This window comes from Cricetulus griseus (assembly GCF_003668045.3).
Source record: "Cricetulus griseus strain 17A/GY chromosome 1 unlocalized genomic scaffold, alternate assembly CriGri-PICRH-1.0 chr1_0, whole genome shotgun sequence".
NCBI classification, from domain to species: Eukaryota; Metazoa; Chordata; class Mammalia; order Rodentia; family Cricetidae; genus Cricetulus; species Cricetulus griseus.
Genome location: NW_023276806.1, coordinates 228,773,498 through 228,795,798, shown reverse-complemented (window position 1 = coordinate 228,795,798; position 22,301 = coordinate 228,773,498). Strand labels below are relative to the sequence as shown.

The 22,301-nt window shown below is 48.0% G+C and overlaps 2 protein-coding genes across 2 annotated transcripts; one reads left to right on the top strand and one right to left on the bottom strand.

Moving 5' to 3' along the window:
• The first annotated feature begins 13,557 nt into the window (after positions 1-13,557).
• On the top strand, positions 13,558-18,588 carry Rnf39 (ring finger protein 39). The gene is made up of 4 exons (XM_027388647.2): positions 13,558-13,920; positions 15,704-15,726; positions 15,938-16,029; positions 17,274-18,588. Exons 1-4 carry the CDS (start codon positions 13,558-13,560, stop codon positions 17,852-17,854), a joined length of 1,059 nt encoding a protein of 352 aa, XP_027244448.1. The 3' UTR covers positions 17,855-18,588.
• Positions 18,540-21,819, bottom strand: Ppp1r11 (protein phosphatase 1 regulatory inhibitor subunit 11). The gene is made up of 3 exons (XM_027388653.2): positions 21,593-21,819; positions 20,022-20,130; positions 18,540-19,692 (listed from the first exon to the last, which is right to left on the bottom strand). Exons 1-3 carry the CDS (start codon positions 21,659-21,661, stop codon positions 19,490-19,492), a joined length of 381 nt encoding a protein of 126 aa, XP_027244454.1. The 5' UTR covers positions 21,662-21,819; the 3' UTR covers positions 18,540-19,489.
• Between the last annotated feature and the right edge of the window lie 482 nt (positions 21,820-22,301).

Genomic DNA, 22,301 nt, shown 5'->3' with positions numbered 1-22,301 from the left:
TGCATACATTCATTGGTGAAGAATTTAAACAGGAGGAATGAAAGTCTCCTTTGACTACTGACTTCTTGAATCACAATCCGATGAGGTCTCGAAGGCCATTTTTCTGTGTATTTTCATGTGTTCATGTACATCAATATGCATAGCTTTGTATGCTTTTGAAAGAGCTATAAGTAAGATAATGAGGATGGGAAAATGTTTGTGAACTAAGTGAGGGATTTATTTTTTAAATTTAATTGATATATCTTTCCTAAAAGTAAATCCATACAAAATGGTGAAAACTGAAGGAACAGTAATAAGAATATATTTCTGATGGTTACGGGCTGAGAATTAAATGCCAAGAAACCCCCAAATCAACTAAAAGAGCTGACAGACAGAGAACAGGGTTGGTATTTTTTTCTAATTTTTTTTCCAAATTGTTTGACATTTAATTTCCACATGTTACTTCTATTCACATTCTGAAAAGAATCAATTGTGCTGTGTGGTCCTTATGCCCCACCCCCCTGAGGAATCACAAGAATCCACTGCCCACCCACCCTTCAGGTGAGAGTCACACCTCCCCCTCTCCTTTCCCACGGCCTATCTGGGCCTATCCCTATCGTGTGCAGCCCTCCTGTTCTCCTCCACCCGTCTGTTCTCTACCTGGAGCCAGAATCATCTGGGTAACGTGTTTAGTCAGAATGTATTTCATCCCCACTTTAAAACTGTCTGAGCTGTATGTAGTAGTGTACACCTACAGACCCAGCCCTCGGGAGGCTTAGGAAGGAGGTTCACATAAGACCCTGTTCCAGGAATTTTTTTAAATTAAATTTAAAAAAACTAAAGCTTGCCCAGGGTAAAGGAACAAGAAGCAGCCAGCCCTGAGTGCCTCTTGGTGCCAGGCCCAGACATGAAGTGCCACCGTCAACACACACTAATCCTCTCCCATGCACCTTCAGATGCACCTTCTGTCCCAGCTGTCTGGGCTCTGGACTCCCTTTTGTCCCAATCCAAAGCCCTTCCCTGTGTGCACTTCTGTAAAATGGGCCATAACTCATAGCACACAGTGTTCTTCGCTTTGTTCTTTTAACCGTGCGTCCCAGAGCTCTTCTCATGTCAACCCACATGAGTTTTCCTCACTCTTTTTTATTGGTTTGTTTGCTTCACTTTGGCACTGGGGATGGAGTCCTGGGCCTCATACAGGCCAAGCACCTGTTCTACCACAGAGCTATGCTCCAAGCCTCTCCTTGTTATTTTTTAACTGCAGCATGGATTAATCCGCAGAATGTGCAGGAAAGCACTTTGCATGTTGCCTGGCATATGGGAACACTCAGTGAATGTTCTTTATGTCACCAGAGTTCTCAGCACCTCCAACATAATAAAGTGCCCCATAACACCGTGGTTGTAAGATTCCCCCACCTGCAGCCACCACTGCCACAGCAGCTCTCCATAATTTAACGTCACTGTCTCCCCATTATTCCTGTAGAATTTCTATCCAGCTCCCTCCACATCCCGCCTTTGTTCTTTGAACCTACTCGGTTCTCCCACACACTGGGCTTGCTAGCTTTTGCCTGACAGGCCCTCTCCTGTCTCCTCCCACCATCCTCCTGTGTGTTTCCCTCTTCCCAGACTTCCCCAGTGGAGCGCTCTTAAACTGCCCTCCCCCCAAAGAAGCCCTCAAGCCCTGGGCCACACCCCTATCTGGCTGGCTCATTTATATCACACCACTTCTGGACAAGTAGCTCAGTCTTTGGAAGGCAAAGTGTTTTAGAACCTTAGCATGTAGCCTGCCCACAGCTGAGGTAGGGAGGAGCCAGGCATTGAAGCACACACCTATAATCCCAGCACTTGGGAGGTGAAGGCCAGAGGATCAAGAGTTCAAAGCCAGTCCAGTGGTGTCAGTGGGACAGGATGAAAAGGTTTAATGTCCTAGATGTCTCTTCTCCCCTTTTAACAGACATTGCTGTGATTCTTTCTTTTGTTTGTTTGCTATGTGAGACAAAGATTTCTTTATGTAGCTCTGGATGGCCTCTCTCTCTCTCTCTCTCTCTCTCTCTCTCTCTCTCTCTCTCTCTCTCTCGTTAAAGGCATGAGCCACTCACTGAATGCAGGGTTTAAATGAGTCCACAACCCACCAGGTCCAGCTTCCTTTCTTCCTTTCTTCCTTTCTTCCTTTCTTCCTTCCTTCCTTCCTTCCTTCCCGTGTGTGTGTGTGTGTGTGTGTGTGTGTGTGTGTGTGTAAGAAAGAGAGAGAGAGAGAGAGAGAGAGAGAGAGAGAGAGAGAGAGAGAGAGAGGACAACCTTAGCTGTCCTTTCTCAGGAGCTGCCCATCTTGGTTTAAAAAAAAAAAAAAAAAAAAAAAAAACAAGGTCTCTCATTGGTCTGCAGCTTGACAAGCAATCTACTTGGACAGCCAGTCAGTCCCAGAAACCTGCCAGTCTCCAGAGAGAGAGAGAGAGAGAGAGAGAGAGAGAGAGAGAGAGAATTCTTACTAGCCACGTGATTCACTTCACCTTTCTCAGCCTGGGTTTCTTGATCTGTGACCTGTAAAATGGGAGTGATGATATCGATGATGGTTGTGGAATGAATACTGAAATGAGACTTGAAGGTGCTGCAACAATGTGAAAAACACTGTTGCCTCTTCTCCGGCTGTAGCTCTTCTGAAGAAATTCCCTCCCAGATTCCGCCCCTCCTCCCCTGCTGGTGCCTTATTCATTTCTGTCCTTGCCTTCCCCCTCTCCATCTGCCTCAGTGGGGGCACTGTCCTCCCTAAGTCCTTTTTCAGTGTCCACCTCACCTTTCTCCTCCCCCGTACCAGCTCTTCACAGCCTTGTTGGAGCCACCTCAGGAGCCTTCTTGGGCTCCTTTCCCTCTGCTTCCCTGATGTCCCTCCTACTTTTCAGGATTCACTTGCCCCCCTGCCACAGGGAGCAGCATGGGTGTGGTCACAGCTCCCAAGCTCAGGTTTCAAAGATGCTCACAAAGGTGTTCCAAGATGGTAGATAAAAGGTTGTTAGATGCCACCTCTTTGCCAGGAGGGGGATCCAGGAGAGGGGGCTGGGAGGCCAAGGCGGGTCCTGGGGCCAACTTTTTTTTTCCTTTGGGACATGCATGGAAGGGTGGGGCAGGGCTGGAGGGGTGAGTTGGGGTATCTCTGGAGGCTTGGCTTTAGAGGAAGTCAGAGGGAGAGGCTGCTGAACTAATTGCCAGGCTGGCTGCCAGCAGCATGCCTGTGATACTTTGCTGACAAATCATCGGGGAAGAGGAAGGAAAGAGGGAGGGAGAGTTGGGTCTTTGGCCCAAGACCCAGAGGCACAGAGACTGGCTTTCAGCTCAAGAGGCTTTTCTAGGTCACTCTCTGTGTTGCCATCTCGCTTCCCAGCCAGCCTGCTCTGCTTCATGTTTCTTTCATGTTTCTGACTCACAGTCCATGTCCCTGATATTCTTTGAGTCATTATGTCCCTGGAAGTCAGGAGTCAAGGTTCTAACACTGTGGAGAGTAGGCTGCAGGCTCCTCTCTGTCCCTAAGGCTGGCTTTGGTTTTGTACAAATGAGCTTCTGATTCTCTTTACAGTAAGGGGGGAGTATAGATTCTTGCAAAGCAGGTAAGAGAGCAGAAAAATAAAAATGGAAAACAACCTGAAAAATTACAAACGGCTAATGTAATAGCAACTATTTTTTGCTTCATCTTAACTCCTCTTTTGCTCTCACACCACATCCAATCCAGCTGCCAATCATGCCGCTGCCTTCAATACAAGTCCACAGCCAGTCCCATCCCATCACCTCTACCCCTTGTCTCACTTCACCCTATACTGAAGAAAGTTCTTGCGATGATGTCAAGATCCTGCCTCATGTCACCTCTATTTTTCATTCCTTCTATTATAGTCATGTGACCTTTGTGCTGAATACTGCTGCTTTAGCGTCTCCCACTTTAGAGCCTTTCCCTCAATTCTGACAAGCTTCCTCCAGATGAGAATTGGTCTCCTCCTCTGGCCCTCTTCCAATCTGTATTACCTACTGAATTGTAATTAAGGTGCCCTGTCCAGCATCCTCTGCCTTGCTTCCCAGAAAGGAAGATACAGATTGGTCATTAACTAATCCAAAACTATCTAAATTTGCAAATGCCCCCAAATTTGAAACTTTTTGAGTGCCAACACAACTCCTAGAGTGGGAAATTCATGAGATGTGTTTGAAAAGTGGATGCTCAGGAAATGGAACAGCAAGGCAGAAAGAAAGAAGAGTCAGAAGAAGACAGTGGAGGAGAGGACAAGGAGGTGGAAAAGCAGACAGGTGAGACCACATTAAAGAACATTCTGCACGAAGGACACATTCCTCATGCACAGTTGTGTGACAGATATGGGAATTCTCACCACCCGTCTCCTCTCTGAGTCTATCTAGAGAGCTAAAGTTTATTAAGGACTTTCCCTGTTTTAGTCACAGCAATAGTGTGGATGCAGAATTAAGAACTCACCCCTCTTGGGGCATGGTGTTGGCGCCTGTCTTTAATCCCAGTACTCAGGAGGCAGAGGCAGGTGGGTGTCTATGAGTTTGAGGCCAGTCTGATCTACATAGTGAGATATACCTACACAACCAGGGCTATGTGGAAGACTGTCTCAAAACAAAAACAAAAACAAAAAAGAAGGAAAGAGAAGCAAAAAAGAAAAAAAAACTCATCCCTCATTTTCGTTTCCCCTTGAAGATCACTCCAACGCATCCATCAGTTCTAGCTACAAATTATGCTTCAGATTGATCTCCTTATTCCGGCCTCATTGGCTCCCACTACCTCAAGTCAACATCCCTCACCTAAATTACTAGAATGTTGTTCTCTCTTCAGGATGCCACCTTGTGTTATACTGGGGGCTGCTGTTAGCACAAAGGAGCTGGGGTCTTGCCTATCCTTGTCTTACTTGACTCCTCAGAACTTAAGATCCAGCCTGGAAGAAGCCATGCTGTCACTAGCCCTTGCCCAAGCCCTCATTATTATCTTGAGTCATTGCTATACCCTGCTCACTAAGCACCAACTCTGCTTACAGGAACCCAGTGTTCTTGCCTCTGGGTCATTGCTTCCTCTCTGCATGTGATAACTCCCCATCTCCAAATCTCCCCTTGGCTTCACCTCCTTAGAAAAGCCTTCCTCACCCCTCCTCCTCCACAACAATGGAGGGTCTCTTCTGCCAATTTTTATGCTGGGTACCTGTGGAGTTCTTAGATTTATCAAATGGCTGCCTGGAACAGTATTGCATGCCTGTAATTTCAGCTCTTGGGAGACTGAGAGGAGCTTGAGATTGACACCAGTTAAGGCTGAGTAGCAAGACCCTGTCATAACAAACAGACCGCAACAAAAAAAAAGTTGAAAATGTAAGGTCTCCATTTAAATTTGAGTTTGGGGTAAACACTGAATATTTATTTAGATAAATATGTTCCAGATAATATTTCCAGAATACTCATATTAAAATATTCATCTTCTGGAATTCAAATAGAACTAGATGCCTTATATCTTATTTCTAGAAAGTACAACACTTTACTTCTCAGAATTCTTTGAGGCTAGAATTCTGGGTATGAATTAAAGTTCTTCTGAACAGATGAAATTGTATGAGTTTGAAAAGCAGAAGTATAGAAGATGTCATTGCCCTTCAGAGGAAGAAGGAGGAGTCTCAGTAGACGAGAAAAGTCAATGGCAGGAGGACAGTGGGGAGTGTCTGCTATGCTAGTAGTAGCTACAACTTCTGAACTGTGGGGATTGATCCTGAGGTGTCCCTCAGATGCTTAGGATCTAGTTATGACCTTCTGACTTTGACTCTTCTGTACCTTTCAATGATCTTACTATCGCCAGTTCCCTGAGTCAAATCTCATTCTGTTTAAAATACCCAGAGGGCTTCTGCTTCCTGACCTGAGCTCTCACCACCTGGTACTTTCCTTCATCTCAAGTGTGATTGTTTAATATCCCATACTCTTTTTCTCTTTCATTACTGGGGTTGAACCCGGAGCCTACTGGGTTCATCACTGGGCTCTACTGGGCTCCATCTCCAGCCCCGTGGAGCATCTCTCTTGCTGCCCTAGCATCACATCCAAGCATCACTGTGCTCCTTCTGTTTTCTGAGTCTAGACTTCAACATTGGACATGTCATATATTATGAATATCTCAAACCAGCGCCTATGAGACAGAAAGAAACCTACTACTCACTCCTAAGGGATGAGAGTTAGAAAGGCTTTTCCACTTATATGCCAGTTATCTTATGATCTCCAATGATCAAAAGCCAGATTCAATCAGCTACATGTGGTAAATTTTGGGATCTTGAGCAGGAGGGAAAAATGGTTTATTTGGAAGATGATGAGGCGGATATGAAAGAGAGATGCCCACCATGGGTGTAAATTGCATGGAAACCAGAATTAGAAAAGGAATGGAGAGGCTAATCCAGGGTAAGCTTCTAAATATAGAAAACTTGGACCAGATAATTCCTCCACTTAAGGCTCAGAACAAAGTCAATTGTTATTCTGACCTCAAAATCCTGCTTCTGGCATCTCTCCCCTCCCATGTTGAACCTTCCTGGTTAGTTACAAGGCTGCCACCTAGATGGCTGTTCCCCAATGATTCTCACTATGGGTCCCTCTTATCTGTCAGGGTTCAGATCAAATGTCACCTCCTCAGAAGAGCGTCATCTATTACCCTATTAAAACTACTCCATGCCTCCTCTGGTTAATTCCCTGTATATTATCAACTTAATATTCCTAAAGCAGTTATCATAATCTATAATTACCTTGCTAATTTATTTGTTTACTTGCTTATTATTAGCTCTTGCCAGTAGAATTTAAATTGCCCAAGGACAAGAAACCAGGTCTAACTTTCCCTTTTGTGCCCCCAACTCCTGAACAGTGTTAGGCATATCCTGGATGTTTAGAAAATAGTTGTTGAATGATGAAGCATTATGGGTTAGTGAATGGTCAGCTCTTAAGGGAATATCGCTAAGAGGCTGTGGAAAAAAGGTCTTGGGAACACTGGAGTGAGGAGAATAAATAGTAGGTATTTAAAGGCTGGATAAAGAAGTATCCATGACATTGACAGGGATGTCATTGGCAGGAAGAGGGTTAATGAGTATCCAGGAAGATGAACATTCAACTCTCAGAAGGCATGCTAAAAGGAAGAAGGGAAGATTTGTAAAGAGGGGCAGCAAAGAAAGCAAGGGAGTGAAAGCAGGCCAGTGGCAGTGTGCCCTCTGCAGGATTCATGTCTGAAAAGAGGAAGCAAAGTTTTGGAAGAAAAGATTTAATTTAAGAGAAAGTGTACAGGATACGGGATAGAACTCAGTGGTAGATCATGCATTGGCCTGACACCTACTCAGGAACTCTGAACCTATTCCAATTCCTCATCAAGCCATTCTAGGGTTAACTAAGGAGGAGGGCTGGATGGGTGAGATTCCTACAATAGTCCACACGTGTGAGCATCAGGCTTCATCTAGTCAGATTCAGTCACCCTTCCTACGTTTCCTCCTCAACCCCAACCCTCTTCAAACAACACATCAGTCACAGGAGATTCGACTCTGAGTCTTTAAAACAGTTGCTCCGGAGAACTTCCGAGAATCTTCTATAAAATTCTGAGAATGTTCTATAAAATAAGCAGTTATTGGAGCAATCAAGGTTGAGGGGAAGGCCGCCATGAATGGAAGTTGAAAAGGATTGCAGTGTTGGCCATTTGTGATTCTTTTCTCCTGGGTTTTCCTTTTCCACTTTCAGTGAAAAAAAATTCCTTGTTCAGTCTTTCACTATCATCTCACTTCAACTCAACCCTTTCAATTACAGGTCACTCCCTCCAGGAGGCTTTTCTGAAATCACTCCCTCTTGTCCTCCAATCTGTCAACAGAGAACCCTCAATCCATCCCTCATCCCTGCGCACTTGGTCTGTCTTATTACACTCCCTAATTTAGTAATGATAGATTTGGGGTGATGATGGATATACTTTACCTGCCTTATCACACTCTATAAGGGAAGGGACTATGACTGTTCTATGATGATTCTTCCAAACACCTATTCATGCCTACCTCCCCTCCTCAAAGGCTTAAACACTTACAGACTGTTTTAAAAGATGTTATTGATACAAAGGAAAGACAAACTGGAGGATAAACAAAAGGAGTGAAAAAAACAGGGAGGAAAAAGAGAAGGAAGGGTCCTGGTCCACTTTTAACATTCCCCAGTAGCATGCAGAGGTATTGTGTTAGAACACAGCACCATAAGTAGGCATCCTTAAAGGGGTGGGAGCAGTTGTGTAGGAGGCACCCACTTTAAGGAGGGGCAGGATTCTGCCACAGTCAACTGGAGCAAGCCAAGCCAAGCCAACACACACACACACACACACACACACACACACACACACACACACACACACAACTCCACCCTTCCATTTATGGTCATTGAATGAATTCTGGGGAGGATCATTAAAGGTAAACTCATTAAGGAGTCTCAAGAGGGAGGGAGAAGGTCTTGAGAAGTGAAATGTTTCCTGGCAGAGTCCAGGTCCAAATGCCTTTTCCTTTACCCATGTCCTAGAACTACCAGGTGTGAACAACTGGAAACCAGGCTGTAAAGGTTAAGGAAGTCCTCACCACTTGGTTACAGAAGGAAATCGACTAGTCATGAGCTTCTGCAACCAGACTGAGATGCAGTTCTTCCATCGCCCAAGCATTCTTCAGGACCATTGCCGGCACCTGCCAAGGAGGAAGAGTACTGACTGATAAGAATGTCTTTGTCTGGCACCTAGATGGGATAAGCAGAATCAGCCAGGAGATCTTCTCACTTTGCCCAATCAACAATGAGTTACTCAACAACTGAGTAGAGACATTGAGACACTGTGCTGGGCATTGGGCCAGGTGAGTGTCAGGCAGTTACTTTCCTGCTCTTGTAGGGTTTATCATCTGTTGGATGGAAATAAAAACAGGTAAATAGATTAGTTGAGAAAAGATAAAGATGATGAAGATAACAAATAAAAAAGATAATTAGTTCCTTTGAAGAAAATGACTTGAAATAGAAGTGGTATTGAGGCTGGGAATACAGTTCAGCAGGTAAGAGAGCTTACTGCTCTCATAGAGGCTGGGGTTTGATTCCCAGCACCCACACCAGGAACCTTACAGCTGCCTATAACTCCAGCTCCAGGGGAGCCGACACCCTCTGGCTTCTGGGGGAACCTGTGAATATGTGCACATAAACTCATGCAGGTGCACACATATATGCATAATTAAAAATAAACACAAGTGAATGAAGCCCTCTATATGGCTGGAGATGCAGCTCAATGATCGATGACTTACCTAGCATGTGCTTGGCCACAGCTTCCATCCCCCACAATGGAAAACAAAAGTTCTCTCTGACTATACTGCCTTTGGGCTGAGACCTGAATGAGACGATGGGGAAAGGTGTATGAAGTTTTGTCCAAAGTGAAGGAGCAATGAGTGAAGAGATTGTACATCTGGATCAGCCTTGGAACATTCAAAGAACAGAAAACAAAAAGGGTACTGCAGCCAGAGCAGAAGAAACAAAACAGGAGGGGCGGGTCTACTGCAGACTCATGATGCAAGGCATCATGCAAGAGCCTGGAAACTGCTGATGTCTGGCACTCGTGTCCAGAGGTTCTGTTCCATTGGTGGGAGGTGTCATCTGGGTACCAGAAACTTGGTGGTTTCAATGTCCAGACAAGGCTGTGAACTACTGACGAGAGATGACCTTGGGGGCTGTGGCAAGGCTTTTGGACTGAAGGGACTCATGGTGTTTATCTAGTATTCCAGGTCCAGATCCAGAAAGAACTCATTGTTAAGAGGCTTTGAAGGTAGAAATGGAGTCAATAAAATAAAATAATCCAGCTGAACATAGTGGCACATGCCGTCCAGTCAAGAAGCAGAGACAAGCTGATTCTCTGTGAGTTCAAGGCCAGCATAGTTTACATAGTAAGTTCCAGAACAACTAGGAACACAGTGAGACCCTGTCTTACAAAAAAGAAAGAAAAGAACAGGAGACCAGTGGGACTCACAAGGCAGCTAAGAGAAGCAGTAAAATCCAGAAATCAGAATAAAACAGACATACATACTTTAATGTGAGGCCACATATCTGTGATCCTAGTATTCAGATAGGCTATGGTAAGAAGATCCCAGGTCTGAGGCTAATTTGGGCTACATAGCAAATTTTAGGTCAGCCTGAAGCTACATAGAAAGACCATGTCTCAGCAAAATAAAACCAACAAGGACAAACCACACAAATACAGACCACAAAGACAAGAGGCAAGGAGAGAGGGCTAGCATGTGTGTTAATTTCTTACAGCTTCTATAACAAATTACCACAAATTTAGTGTTTTCAACACACATTTATTAACTGTTTTGTTTGGTTTTTTTGCACTGCTGGGCATCAAATACAGAGCCTTATGTGTCAAGGCAAACACTACTAATGAGCCACATTCCTAGCTTATTTATTGTCTTTTAAAAGAATATTTAAAAATTATCTCTCTGTCTCTGTCTCTGTCTCTGTCTCTGTCTCTCTCTCTCTCTCTCTCGTGTGTGTGTGTGTGTGTGTGTGTGTGTGTGTGTGTGTAAATATATGCCGCACGTGTGGGTGCCCAGAGGCCCTGGAGTTACAGGTGGTTGTGAGTCATCTGATGTGGGCTCTGGGACTAACTCAGGTCCTCTGTAAGCTCAGCAAACTGTGGGACCATCTTCCCAGGCCCCACATTTGCTGCCTTATAATTCTCTAGTTCACAAGTCTGGAGAGGGTCTCCCTGGGGTAAAGCCAAGGTGTCAGCAGGACGTGTCTCCTGATGAATGTTTGAGAAGGTAATTCATTCTCTTAGTTCTTGCAGCTTCTTGAGGGCACCCACTTCTTTACATCATGGCTCCCTTCCTCAACTGTCAGTGCCAGCATTGTGTGGGGCTGGAGAGACGGCTCAATGGTTAATAGTGTGTCCTAGTCAGGGTTACTACTGGTGTGGTGGAACACCATGTCCAACGGCAACTTGGAGAAGAAAAGGTTTATTTTACTCACACTTCATAGAACAGTTCATCATCAAAAGCAGCGAAGACAGGAACTCAAGCAGGGCAGGAACCTGGAGGCAAGAGCTAAAGCAGAGGCCATGGAAGGGTATTGCTTACTGGTTTACTTCTCATTTCTTACTCAGCCTGGTTTCTTATAGAACCCAGGACCAACCATCCTGGGCACCATCTTCCATGGACTGGACTCTTCCCCCATTAACCACCAATTGAGAAAATTCCCTACAAGTTTGCCTACAGCCAGATCTTATGGAGGCATTTTCTCAGTTGAGGCTCCCTCCTCTCCAGTGATTCTAGCTTGTATCAAGCTGACATAAAACTAGTCACTAGCATTGAGTACTTGCTGCTTTTGCAGAGGACCTGTGTTAGGTTCCCAGCACCCACACTGGGTGACTCACAACTGCCTGTGAGTCCAACTTCAAGGTATATGATGCTCTCTTCTGTCTACCACAACCCTCCCCCAAATACTTGCATGCAGACACATACATATAAATAAAAATAAAATATTGTTTAAAGCCCGCCATGTCAGGCTGAGAATGTCTTGTTCTGATAGCCCTGGTTCTCCTCTCTGTTCTCAACCTCCACATTTAAGAATGCTTGTGGTTGTGGTGGACGCACCTTTGTACTTTGAAATAGTCTTCCTACTTTAAGCTCAACTGGTTACCAAATATAGAATCACCACCAAATTAATTCTCCACTTCTAAGTGAGGCAATATATTCAATTTCTAGGAATTAGGATGAAGTGTCTTGTGTGGCATGGTACCATTCTACCCACATACTATAGAAATGCATCTTCTGCAAAACAGATTTAGATCATATTTAGGTCTTTAAAAAATTTGGGTGGTGGCTGTTTTTTGAATTTCATATGTAGCCCAAGTTAACATGGAGCTCGTGGCAATCATTTTGCCTCATGCCTCCAGGTTCTGGATTGCAGGGCATGCACCATCACACTCAGTCTCATTTGGTTGTCTTTTGCCTGAGTTTTATGTGTGCATTTTGATGTTGAGCTTGGAGGGTTGTGAACGCGCATGTATCTGCTTGTGGAGGTTTGTTTATCACGGTGTCACATTTGAGTCTCTCTATGGTGGAGGAAGAAGAAGGGTGCCTGGAGGGGCTGTCTAATAGAGGACTGCTGCTCTGTAAAGTCTCAATGCCCTGTTTTGTTGTTATTAACAATAAAACTAATGACAAGGTCCCTCTCTGCATGTTTTGGTTGAGTGTGTTCTTCCGTCCCTCAACAATCTCCTGATAATCGGTGTTGTGAGAATGCTGAGATGCACTTGTGGTGTTTGTCCTGTCTGAGTGTATCCAAATGCTCGTACACACTGGAGTTGGGCATCAGATACACCTACAACAGTGCTTGTGGTCACATGTGGGGGCACACAGAAGCTTTTTCAGAAATCCCCAAAGGTATCCAGGCAGAAAGGCTTGGAAGAGAGAAAGGGGAGCTGGAAGAGGGAAGAACAGGGAGAAAAACAGGAGAGAGAAGAGACAGTGGTGAAAATGAGACAAGGGTACAAGGAAAGATCAGGAAAGGACAGAGGGTGGAGCTCCCGGGATCTGCAATTTAAACTGAAAACAAACAAAAACAGGCAAGTTGATTCCTTTTAGGAGCCCAGTCAGAATAGGCATTGGTCCACTTTCGAGGATCCAGGTCTCTGGGCCTCAGAGATCTGAGACAGTTGAAACAGGTAATTGTCAGGTACAAAGGAAAAAAGGGGGAGGGGGCTTGAAAATAAGAACACAAAGTAAAAGGATAGAGAAAATAAAAACTTTGTGAGAAGCCGGAGCCGGTGGGAGGTTGAGGAACCTGAGAATTCAGAACCCTAACCTGAGAGGCAGGAGAGTAGGCGCCTGCTTCCAGCCCTTACCTCAAAGCCTGCGTGTCCCCAGACCTTAATAGGCAAGGCAGGAAGATGAGGCGCCAGAGTGACAACCATATGCCAACACTCAGAGGCCTGCCAAAGCCACACAGTCCAGGACCTGAGCTTCCGGGCCCCCAACCTCCAGATGTAGGTGTGCCAGCCACCTGGGATGAATCATGCCCTGGCGATGTGGGCACTCATGCCAAGAGTGAGCCTGGGCACCCTGCCCACTAAAGTCACACCACAGGCTAAGGGGCAGAGTCACGATCTTCAGGGACCCTCTCACGGGGGTGGGGGGCTACCAAACTCAACATTTGCCACCTTGGCCACAGCGCATGCCTTGATGCTCACCTTCTAGGTTCTAGGACCTAGGTGTCTCACTCTCTACACCCTGCTTCCCAAAATCTTACTAGGAAAGCGGGAGAACCAGATGAGGCATTACGCAAGGTCTGATGTTTACCTCCTGCATGGGGCCTCCTCCCTCCCTATAAAACCTGACGTGGTGAGGAGACGCTCTGAGTCCGATCTGGGTAAGCGAGGCAGCCCCGAGAAGGGTAGTTAGGAGGCGCAAAGTGAATGAGGGAGGCGCAGCGAGGGGCGTCGAGTCAGCACGCAGCGGAGGTGGTCCGCCGCCACCTACGCCCTCGGGGGCGGCTGCTACGGTCGCGGGCCAGGGTGCGTCCAGACCCCTGCTTTCCATGGAGGCTCCCGAGCTGGGCCCGGGGTTGGTGGAGCGTTTGGAACAGCTGGCGACGTGTCCGCTGTGCGGGGGCCCCTTCGAGGACCCAGTGCTGCTGGCGTGCGAGCACAGCTTTTGCCGTGCGTGCTTGGCGCGCTGCTGGGGTCGCCCGGCAGCGCCGGGCTCGGAGGCGGCACCCCCTTCCTGCCCCTGCTGTGGCCAGCCGTGTCCCCGACGCAGCCTAAGGTCCAACGTGCGTCTGGCAGTGGAGGTGCGCATCAGCCGTGGGCTGCGTGAGAAACTGGCGGAGCCGGGGGCCCGGACCGGGAGAAGACGTGGGGGCCGCATACCCACCATGGGCTGCCTGGACCCGCACGGAGAGGTAAAGCGGTCATCCTTCTTCGCGGGTCCAAATTGTTGGTGAAGAGGTTTGTGGGTGTCCTAGCAGAGGTGGACGCTGTGCTTTTAGCTCTAAAGTCCTAATGGGAATGTAGGTAGTAGACAACTTGGCACCGGGAAAGCGGAGGCAAAAGATTGCTGCTAATTTAAGTCCATCTTGGTACACATAGCGAGTTCCAATTCAGAGATGGCTACATAGAAAAGAGAGAGGAATTTAAAATAAAAATTTTAAGAGAGAGGAAGGGAAAGGGCGAAATGGAGAGAGAGAGAGAGAGAGAGAGAGAGAGAGAGAGAGAGAGAGAGAGAGAGAGAGAGAGAGAGAGAGAGAGAGGCCAAGTCTTAAGTGAATAGTTTGAGAAGGGAAGTTAGAAAAAGTTGGAAGGAGTTGACACTTGGTTAGGGGAGGAGGAGGAGGCTGGACATATAGCTGCCTGAGTCTTATCAGTGGAACTGGAGGTCAAGAGGCAGAAGCATGCTGGTGGCAGATAGGACACTGAGCCCCCTGGAGATCTCAGAAGCCTCCTGACAAGACTATGGAGATTGAAGTCGGGACTCATGGGTGGGAGCCAGAAAGCGGGGCGGGGGGGGCGATGCGAGCAGACACCCAGGTTAGGCAAGGAGGAGCCCAGGGAGGGTGGAGATAGGACCGAATGAACACTTACTGGAGTCAAGGTTGAGAGTGGGTGCAGAAAAAGCAGAAGTGTAGGAGACTGGCAAATGGGGTGGGGGCGTGGTAGGCAGATCCAAACGCTGCAAGTGAGGCAGGGGTTCTCCTAACAAGCTCTAGCTGAGCTGTAAGTTGTTATTGTTCTCAACTCCTCCCAGGTCCCCAGGCAGGGGTGGAAACAGGCGGAGGTTAGGTCCGGGTGAGCAGCTGGCAGGCCTCTGGCTGGTAGCCACGTTGCAGCCCTACAGTCTCCTCACTAGGCCCTCCCTGGGCCCCTTTGGACACCAACCACTCCCATTCCTCAAGGGGATCTCATCTGGTTTACTTCCCCTTAGCAGCCCTCCTGCCCTGGGTCCTGCTTCCGCCCTTCGAAGGCCACACAGATTTAATTAGTCTAGGTGTAATTGCCATCCTTTTCCCCCTTGCCACATTACTGGACTCTACAGCCATCCTCACTGGGCAACAGAAAAGAGGGATGGAGGAACCCCAGTGCTGGAGGGGAGAGAACCCAGCGCCCTCTTCTGGCTGCCGTGGTTCCCTCCGAAATCTGTAGGGCCTCTTGGGACACTTCAGAGTTCAGGGGCCTGGGGGTAGAGATGACATAAAACAAAGAGGCCAATAAACGCCACTGAGCTTTTAAGACAAGAGGGGAAGCAGCTTTATTGTGAGGCTTTCATATAACAACTCAACTCAAGGAACATGGGTGTGTGTTCACATTTTATGGAGAAGAGATGGGCATTTGTCTGGAACACACTCAAGGATAGCACTACTGAAAGAGAGTGAGAGCGTGGGCCTGGGGGATTAACACGAGGTAAGAAGTAGTTATGTGGAGGCCGAGGAAGGGAGAAGAACCCTTGGAGGATGGAGTCAGGAGCATGAAGAGAAAGTGATTTTGGAGTGAGCAGAACAGAAGGCCATGGAAGAAGACGGGAGAGCAGAAGAGGAAAATGCAGCAGAGGGAGGAAAGGGACATCATTTTAAGAGGTGGGAGGGTATCAACCACTCAGAGGGTATCAACCCTCCCCTGAGGTGGAGGGGAGGATCCTCCAGGGTGAACCTGATGCTCACACCCATGTTGTTTTTCTTCTGCCCATACCAGGATATGAGGAAGACATGGAGACGGTGAGTTCCATTTTTACCGTTTCTTCCTTTCAACTGCCTGCTGCCATAGCCATCACCTCCTCTCCAGGGCCAGATCTTTGTCTCCACTTACCAATAGGCTTTCTGGAGTATAGCCTCACCTGTTTCTGTTGAGAGCAAGTGGGTTAGGATTGGGGTCATCCGAACTAGCATCAAGACACAAGAATGCTGACAACTTCCTTCATTTGTCCAGATTTGATGTCCCAACACCCAAGTCATCTAACTCAGGGGAGGAGCTACCTGAAGATTACCCTGTGGTAAAGAACATGCTTCACAGACTGACAGGTGAGGAGGGAAGGGAAGGGGAACGTAATGTGTGCTGTTTGCTTCCTTTCAACTGTCAGAAATGGTGAAGCCCCTTTTGGTATCGGTTTTGATGTCCTAGGGCTGAAATAACAAAGTGCCAACAACAGGTGAACTGAGCAACCATCCACACCTCAAAGTATAGAGGTAGAAGTGTGAGGGCTCAGGAGAAATCTGTTGCATGCCTCTCCCCTGGGTTCTGGAAGCCTCAGCACTCCTTTGGCCCATATATAGTCTTACCTGGGGTTCCTTCTGTGTGCCTTGTCTGTGTCTCAGTGTCTCCTCTCCCCTTTAAGGTAGTGGTCATACTGCATCAGGGCCCACCCGAATATTGGTCTCAGTATTTACCTGATTCCCTTTGTGAAAATACTTTTCCCACGTAGAGTAAATTCAGAAAGTTGGGTAACAAAAGTGAAACTTCTCCAGTCTTTTTAAACAGTGTCTTCCTGTGTCTCCCAGGCTGGTGTAGAAGTCAATCCCTTCCTTCCTGTCTCTGCCTCTAACCTTCCTCTAATGTGCAGAGGCTACAAGTATGTAACACCACACCTGGCGGGACGCAGGATTAAACTCAGAACATCATCCTTAATTCCTCAGATCTCGGCCACTTTCCCTCATCCTTTTGTGGACACCTAAACGGTACCCGATCGCTCTCAGGAACCCCTGCTTCTACCCTCTCCCTTTGCTCTTGAGAAGGGTCCGGAGAGTCCAGTATCTCTTACCCCTTTGCCCATTCCCAAGTTAGCTCTCCATTTGTTTTTAAAGTGCCTGGAGAAGATGCTCTACCCCTTAGTCACACATTCATCTCACTTAATCCAAATTACTTCTAGCTCCTAATCCAGAAGTGTTTCCTTAAAGCTCCCCTCCCCCACTCCCACACCTATAAAGTCAGTGGCTCTTTCTGGTCCCTTTGGCCATCTCTGTCTCTCCTCTGGCTGCATCTCCTATAGAAACGGGCCTGTCCCTTCCTGCCTCTGCGAGGGTGAGTGGCCTGGTTTTACTGGATACCTTAGAGTCCTCCCTTTGCCCCTCCTTCAATCACTTTGGTTCCTATCAGGTTTCAGCCTCCCTCAGAAGTCTTGCTGACCTGGCTCCTGCACCCCACCCAGATGCTTAGATTCAAGGGTTTATGCCTTTTGTTTTGTTCTTAAGACAGGGTCTCTTCTCCACCCTTCTTGGCCGGACTCAAGAAACTTATCATGTGGTGTTCCCCGGCCTCTCTTTTGCAGCTGATCTGACACTTGACCCTCGCACTGCACACCGTGGTCTGCTCATCTCCTCTGACAACCGAGGCGTGAGTCTGGCTCCACCTGGAACGCCAGAGCCGCTGGACAGCCCTGCCCGCTTCGATCAGCTCCTAGCCGTGCTGGGTGCCCAGGGCTTCGCGTCAGGCCGCCACTGCTGGGAGGTGGAGACCGTGGAGGGCGCGTCCTTCAGAGACTCTGCCTCGGAGAATGAGGATGCAGGAGAGAGCTGCTATGCCGTGGGCGCGGCCGGGGAATCGGTGACGCGCAAGGGCCTCATCAAGCTGTGCCCATCCGAGGCTGTTTGGGCCGTGGAGGGCCGTGGCGGCCGCCTATGGGCACTCACGGCCCCAGAGCCCACTCTGCTAGGCGGAGCCAGGCCCCCGCCTCAGCGCATTCGCGTGGACTTGGACTGGGAGCGGGGCCGTGTGGCCTTCTATGACGGCCGCTCACTGGACTTGCTCTTCGCCTTCCAGGCGCCCAGACCGCTGGGGGAGCGGGTCTTCCCGCTGCTCTGTACTTGTGATCCCCGCTCCCCACTGCGCATCGTGCCTGGAGAAGGCTGAGTGTCTGGGTTCCCTACCTCCTACCCTAGTTTAGCCTGGAGGCTACTTCTCTCTGGTGCAGAAATCTCCACCTATTTCAGTAATCTTGTCCGTACACCTGTCGCAGCAGGAGCATTAATAAGCACCCTTTACCCACTCACATTCTTTCTCCCACAGCAAGACCTCAAAATGGCTTGTACATCCGTGCCTTTAAGCCAGTCTGGTCCTGCGTCTCCATGCCCAAACCCAACCTTTTCTTTGAGTTCCCTTTCTGTACCGTTCCAGGCAGGGATAGGGAAAGGCTCTATACCACCAGTACTGGGAAACAGTCCACATTTATCGCCAATCATAAAGGGCTAGGGCCTGATCCACAGTAGGAAGGCTGGAGCCTGAATTCCCCTCAAGAAAAATAGGTCCTCCTAAAATAAGATGATCAACTCATAACCTAAGCCCTTCAGACCCAAAACCTAAAATATAAATTTTGGGATGTGTATGCAAGCTAGTCCACCCTCTATACTTCTTCTATGACTGTTTTCTATGCTCATAGCCTCTTCCCTTTAAACATCCTCTTGGAAATCCATCTTGCACACAAAAGAACCGACGGTGCTACCCCCCTTCTCAATCTGGGAGCAGTCCAGGCATCCCAAACATCCTTGTATAGTTTCCCATCCTCCCCATGTGTATAAATGGACCTGTATTTAACACATTGCGCAATGTTGGGTTATTTATTTTGTGCATCTGTGGCAATAAATGAGATCTCAGTGGTGGTATGGGTTTTGCTGATCTCTGTACTGTGCACAGCTAGAGGCCTGGAGGACAATACCCAGATCCCAGCACCAGTTGGGGAGGGCTGAGAGAGCAAGACACCTGGGCTGGCAGAGACATCAGGCAGGAAAGGGTAGGAGTGTACTGCAGGGCCTGTTCCCTCATCTCTGCTTTCTCCCTCTTTCCTTTAAGGGACCCAGGCCCCTTAGACAACAGCGATGAAGCTCAAAGATTAAAGGCTGAGAAACTTGTAGGCTCTAAGTCATTGGTCTCAGCCAGCTCAGAAATGCTATATTCAGGTCATGACTATTTTTGGGGTCCACTTTCCATTATAGGTTCTGACCCTTTTGAGGGTCAGAAGGGGTAAGAGCAGAACCCTATGGTGTCCCCAAAACCTTAGATTCCCACAGGCAAGGACTAAGATTTAGGATAACTTCGTAAGTGGAAGAACTGTAAGCCAGGATTAATATGCAGAGCTGGGGTGCAATATTGCTTGGAATCTGACTGGGGTCCTGGCAGTGAAAGCTGGGATGGTTGAAAACCCAATTTAAATGCTTGGGACTCAAGCTAAGGGTGCAGGTGGCCAAGATAACTGGATCCCAGGACAGGTGTTTTGGCAGTGAGAACAAAAGGGACAGACTGAGACCAAGATGCCTGAATCCCAGGCACAGAGCAAACTGTAGGGAAGGAGAGGCTGGGAGAACCCAGAAGCCTGGGTTCTGGAACAGCAGCAAGTCAGAATTCCAGGATCTCTATCCACCCTCCTCTTCCTCTTCTCTATCAGGCAGGAGAGGGAAGGAGGGGGCAGGAGAAGGGATCAGACCATGGGTTGAATCCCCATGTAGCCAGATGGATACATTTGGGGCCAGGCAGACACATGGTGAGAGGGATTTAGTGCTGCATAGGTCCTGGAGGGGGCTGAGATGGGTCAGGAGGCTGGGGGGGAGTGGTTGGAGTGGGTCCTGGGGTTGAATGACGCCGTCCTTTGCGGTGACCCCGCACACAGTGTGTGTGACCACAACCTTCTTCTTCATCCTCCTCACTCTCGGTGGAGCTCTCACCAAAGGCCCGAGGTTTCTCATAAATACAGCAGCCTAGATGTAGGGAGAGGAAATCAGTTAAGAAGGATGAGGAACACAATGTCCAGTCTGTTTCATTTCCAACAGATTTATGTGCAATTTTTCTCCCACCTTCCAGAATCCATGCCCCTTAAGCCTCCCACCCCAGGGACTCTGGCATCCACACTCTTTGTCTCTTCAGAGACCCAGAAGCATCTTTCTCCCACTCCGACATGGCTTGCTCCACAGACTTGGCAACTCTTAGTTTTAGCTCTATCCCCATCTATTTTCTTTCCCAAGAAAGTAAAGAGAACCGTAAAGGTCTGGGAGGCAGTGGTGAGGGCTGCTGGGGCAACAGCACTCACATTTTGATGAGCGGCGCCCCATGTGTTCATTGTCCACAGTGTCACTTGTCCATTCCACCTTTTTCTCTGGCTTCCGTTTCCGAAGTTTAATGGTTAGGCTCCGATTCTCCTGTAAGGTTAAGAGGTATGGGCCCATCTAGCTAATCTCCTCTTGACCTTTCCTGTTTCCCAAGGTACCTCCTCTTTTCTCCTCCCTTGCTCAATCAGTACCATACACCAGGCCACTGGAGGAGCCGGGTGCTGGGAGCCAAAACAGACCATGTTTTTAACCTTTTCATGAGGAATGTGAACTCCTATTCTTGAAAACTACTAGTATGCAAAAAGGACAGTCCTTAACCTAGGGAAGGTGCCGGTAAATCTCCAAAGGAAAGCACAACCCTCCCTGTTTCTTCATCTTCCTTCCAAATCATCCTTGGTGGTGCCAATACCGGAGAGTTATTTTCTCAGTTCCCTGTGACTGGTCTTTGGCCTTCCTTCCTTTCTCCACACCTCTTACTTACGTTCCCGCTAAAGAGATTAGAAGCATGTGAGCTAAGCATATAGGAGACGGAGACAGAAGCCAACAGAAGCCAGCCTCTGCAATGTGGTAAAGCTTTTCCTTTCAAAAACAAAATAAAAATTTAAAAAATAATAATAAAGCAGGGCTTCCGAGACAGTTCTGTTGGTAAAGTGCTTCCTGAGTTTGATTCCCAAAATCCATATTTAAAAAAAAAAAGTTAGGTGTAGTGGTGGTGCATGTTTGTAATACCAGTACTGGAGATGTGAAGACAGGCAGATCTCTTGACAGCCAGTCTAGCTGACTTGGCAGCTCCAGGAAAAATGATTTTCTCAAATCAACAAGCAAAGCAAAACAAAACAAAACAAAACACACACACACACACACACAAACAGGTACACCGTGCCTGAGAAAAATCTAAGGTTGACTTCTGCCCCTGCCACACCTGAACAAGCAAAATAAAACAAAAATCCAAAACCCTTCTTCTCCAAAGAAAGCCTTCATTCTCTAACATCCTGGCATCTCTGGCAATAATTACTAAACTCCTTCAACCCAGACATTACGCCCAACCCATCTTCCTCCCCTTGAAAGCAATTTAACTTGCTTTTGCAAAATTCTACTTGTTTCCTTATTTGCGTCTCTCCTCTCTGATCTGTCAAAATACTACCTTCACCTTATTTTGTTTCCTTATTCCCTGCCCCCCACTTTAACACGCACCCATTCCATGACTATCTATTGGTTAAGTACTCGTCCTTTACGTTTGCCTCCAAAACCATGCTTTCTCAAATAGCCTTTCCTTCCCTCCCAGGACCTTCCTTGCTGCCTTAACCCAGGTTCCGTTTATTACGTACACAGACCACCGCATCAAGCCGTGACACCTATACCCTGACTGTAACGTCCCTTGACTGGTCACTATCACGATCTGAGCCACTCCAAGCATCCCCAGTCCCTGGCGATCTTCCCAAGAGTCATCCCCACATGTCCCAGATCCCAAACCCTCCAACTTTCCAAAGCCCTACTTCCCTCCCAGTTCCTCCCAGACCCCTAAATAGGCCCCCCCGCCCGCCTTTCTCACGGGCTCGGTTGTCACGGTAACCGTTGTCTCAGTGACGGTCTCACTCAGCCCGGCCCCTGCCTCCGCCATGGCTAAAGCGAAAAGCCAGGAAGCGGGATGGGACACCCTTCCCTTTTTCTGCGCTTCTGGGATCTAAGAGATCCGGTACTCGATTCAGAGTAGCGGCCAGGAACCTCTGGATTCTTATTCTTCCCTTCCTCCAGGGCCTCTGCTTCCCCACCCCTGGGCATAACCTGTCCAATCCCACTTCCGGCCTTTCACTTCCGGGTGTGACGCATCCTGCAGAACCCAGTTTCCCTTCACCGGCACGGCTCGGGCAAAAGCGCAGGCGTCGCCAGATCAGTTCCGCCGTATTCTAACACTGCGCAGACGCCGCAGGTAGCAGAAGTGACGTCACTGTGGGGCGGGGCCAGCTCCTTCAGGGCCTAAGTTCATTGGGGGAAGAGTCAACTCCGGAGCTGCGGAGCGCAGAGGATGTGCGATCTGTGTGCTCAGCACCCCTAACCCTGTCAGCTGTACCCATAAACCTGGGCGGGAAAGTAAGTGGGACTCGGCCAAGTTCCATTTTCTTATCATTCTGTCGAGAAACCGTTTTCCAGGAGCAGGAAACGCACTGGGTTCTAGTCCTCTCTCTGTAAGTCTGGGAGGGAGAGCACACTAAATTTGGAATTTTCCCAGCGTGGTAGGTCCTAAAATAAAAGTATTCCCT

Bases quoted from the DNA above. Each gene is read 5' to 3' on its own strand.
- Rnf39 (XM_027388647.2), top strand. From the start codon at position 13,558: ATGGAGGCTCCCGAGCTGGGCCCGGGGTTGGTGGAGCGTTTGGAACAG. The intron at 15,727-15,937 runs GTGAGTTCCATT...TCATTTGTCCAG, and splicing joins ATGAGGAAGACATGGAGACG to ATTTGATGTCCCAACACCCA. The intron at 16,030-17,273 runs GTGAGGAGGGAA...TCTCTTTTGCAG, and splicing joins CATGCTTCACAGACTGACAG to CTGATCTGACACTTGACCCT.
- Ppp1r11 (XM_027388653.2), bottom strand. From the start codon at position 21,661: ATGGCGGAGGCAGGGGCCGGGCTGAGTGAGACCGTCACTGAGACAACG. The intron at 20,131-21,592 runs GTGAGAAAGGCG...TTAACCTTACAG, and splicing joins TTACCGTGACAACCGAGCCC to GAGAATCGGAGCCTAACCAT. The intron at 19,693-20,021 runs GTGAGTGCTGTT...CCCTACATCTAG, and splicing joins GGGGCGCCGCTCATCAAAAT to GCTGCTGTATTTATGAGAAA.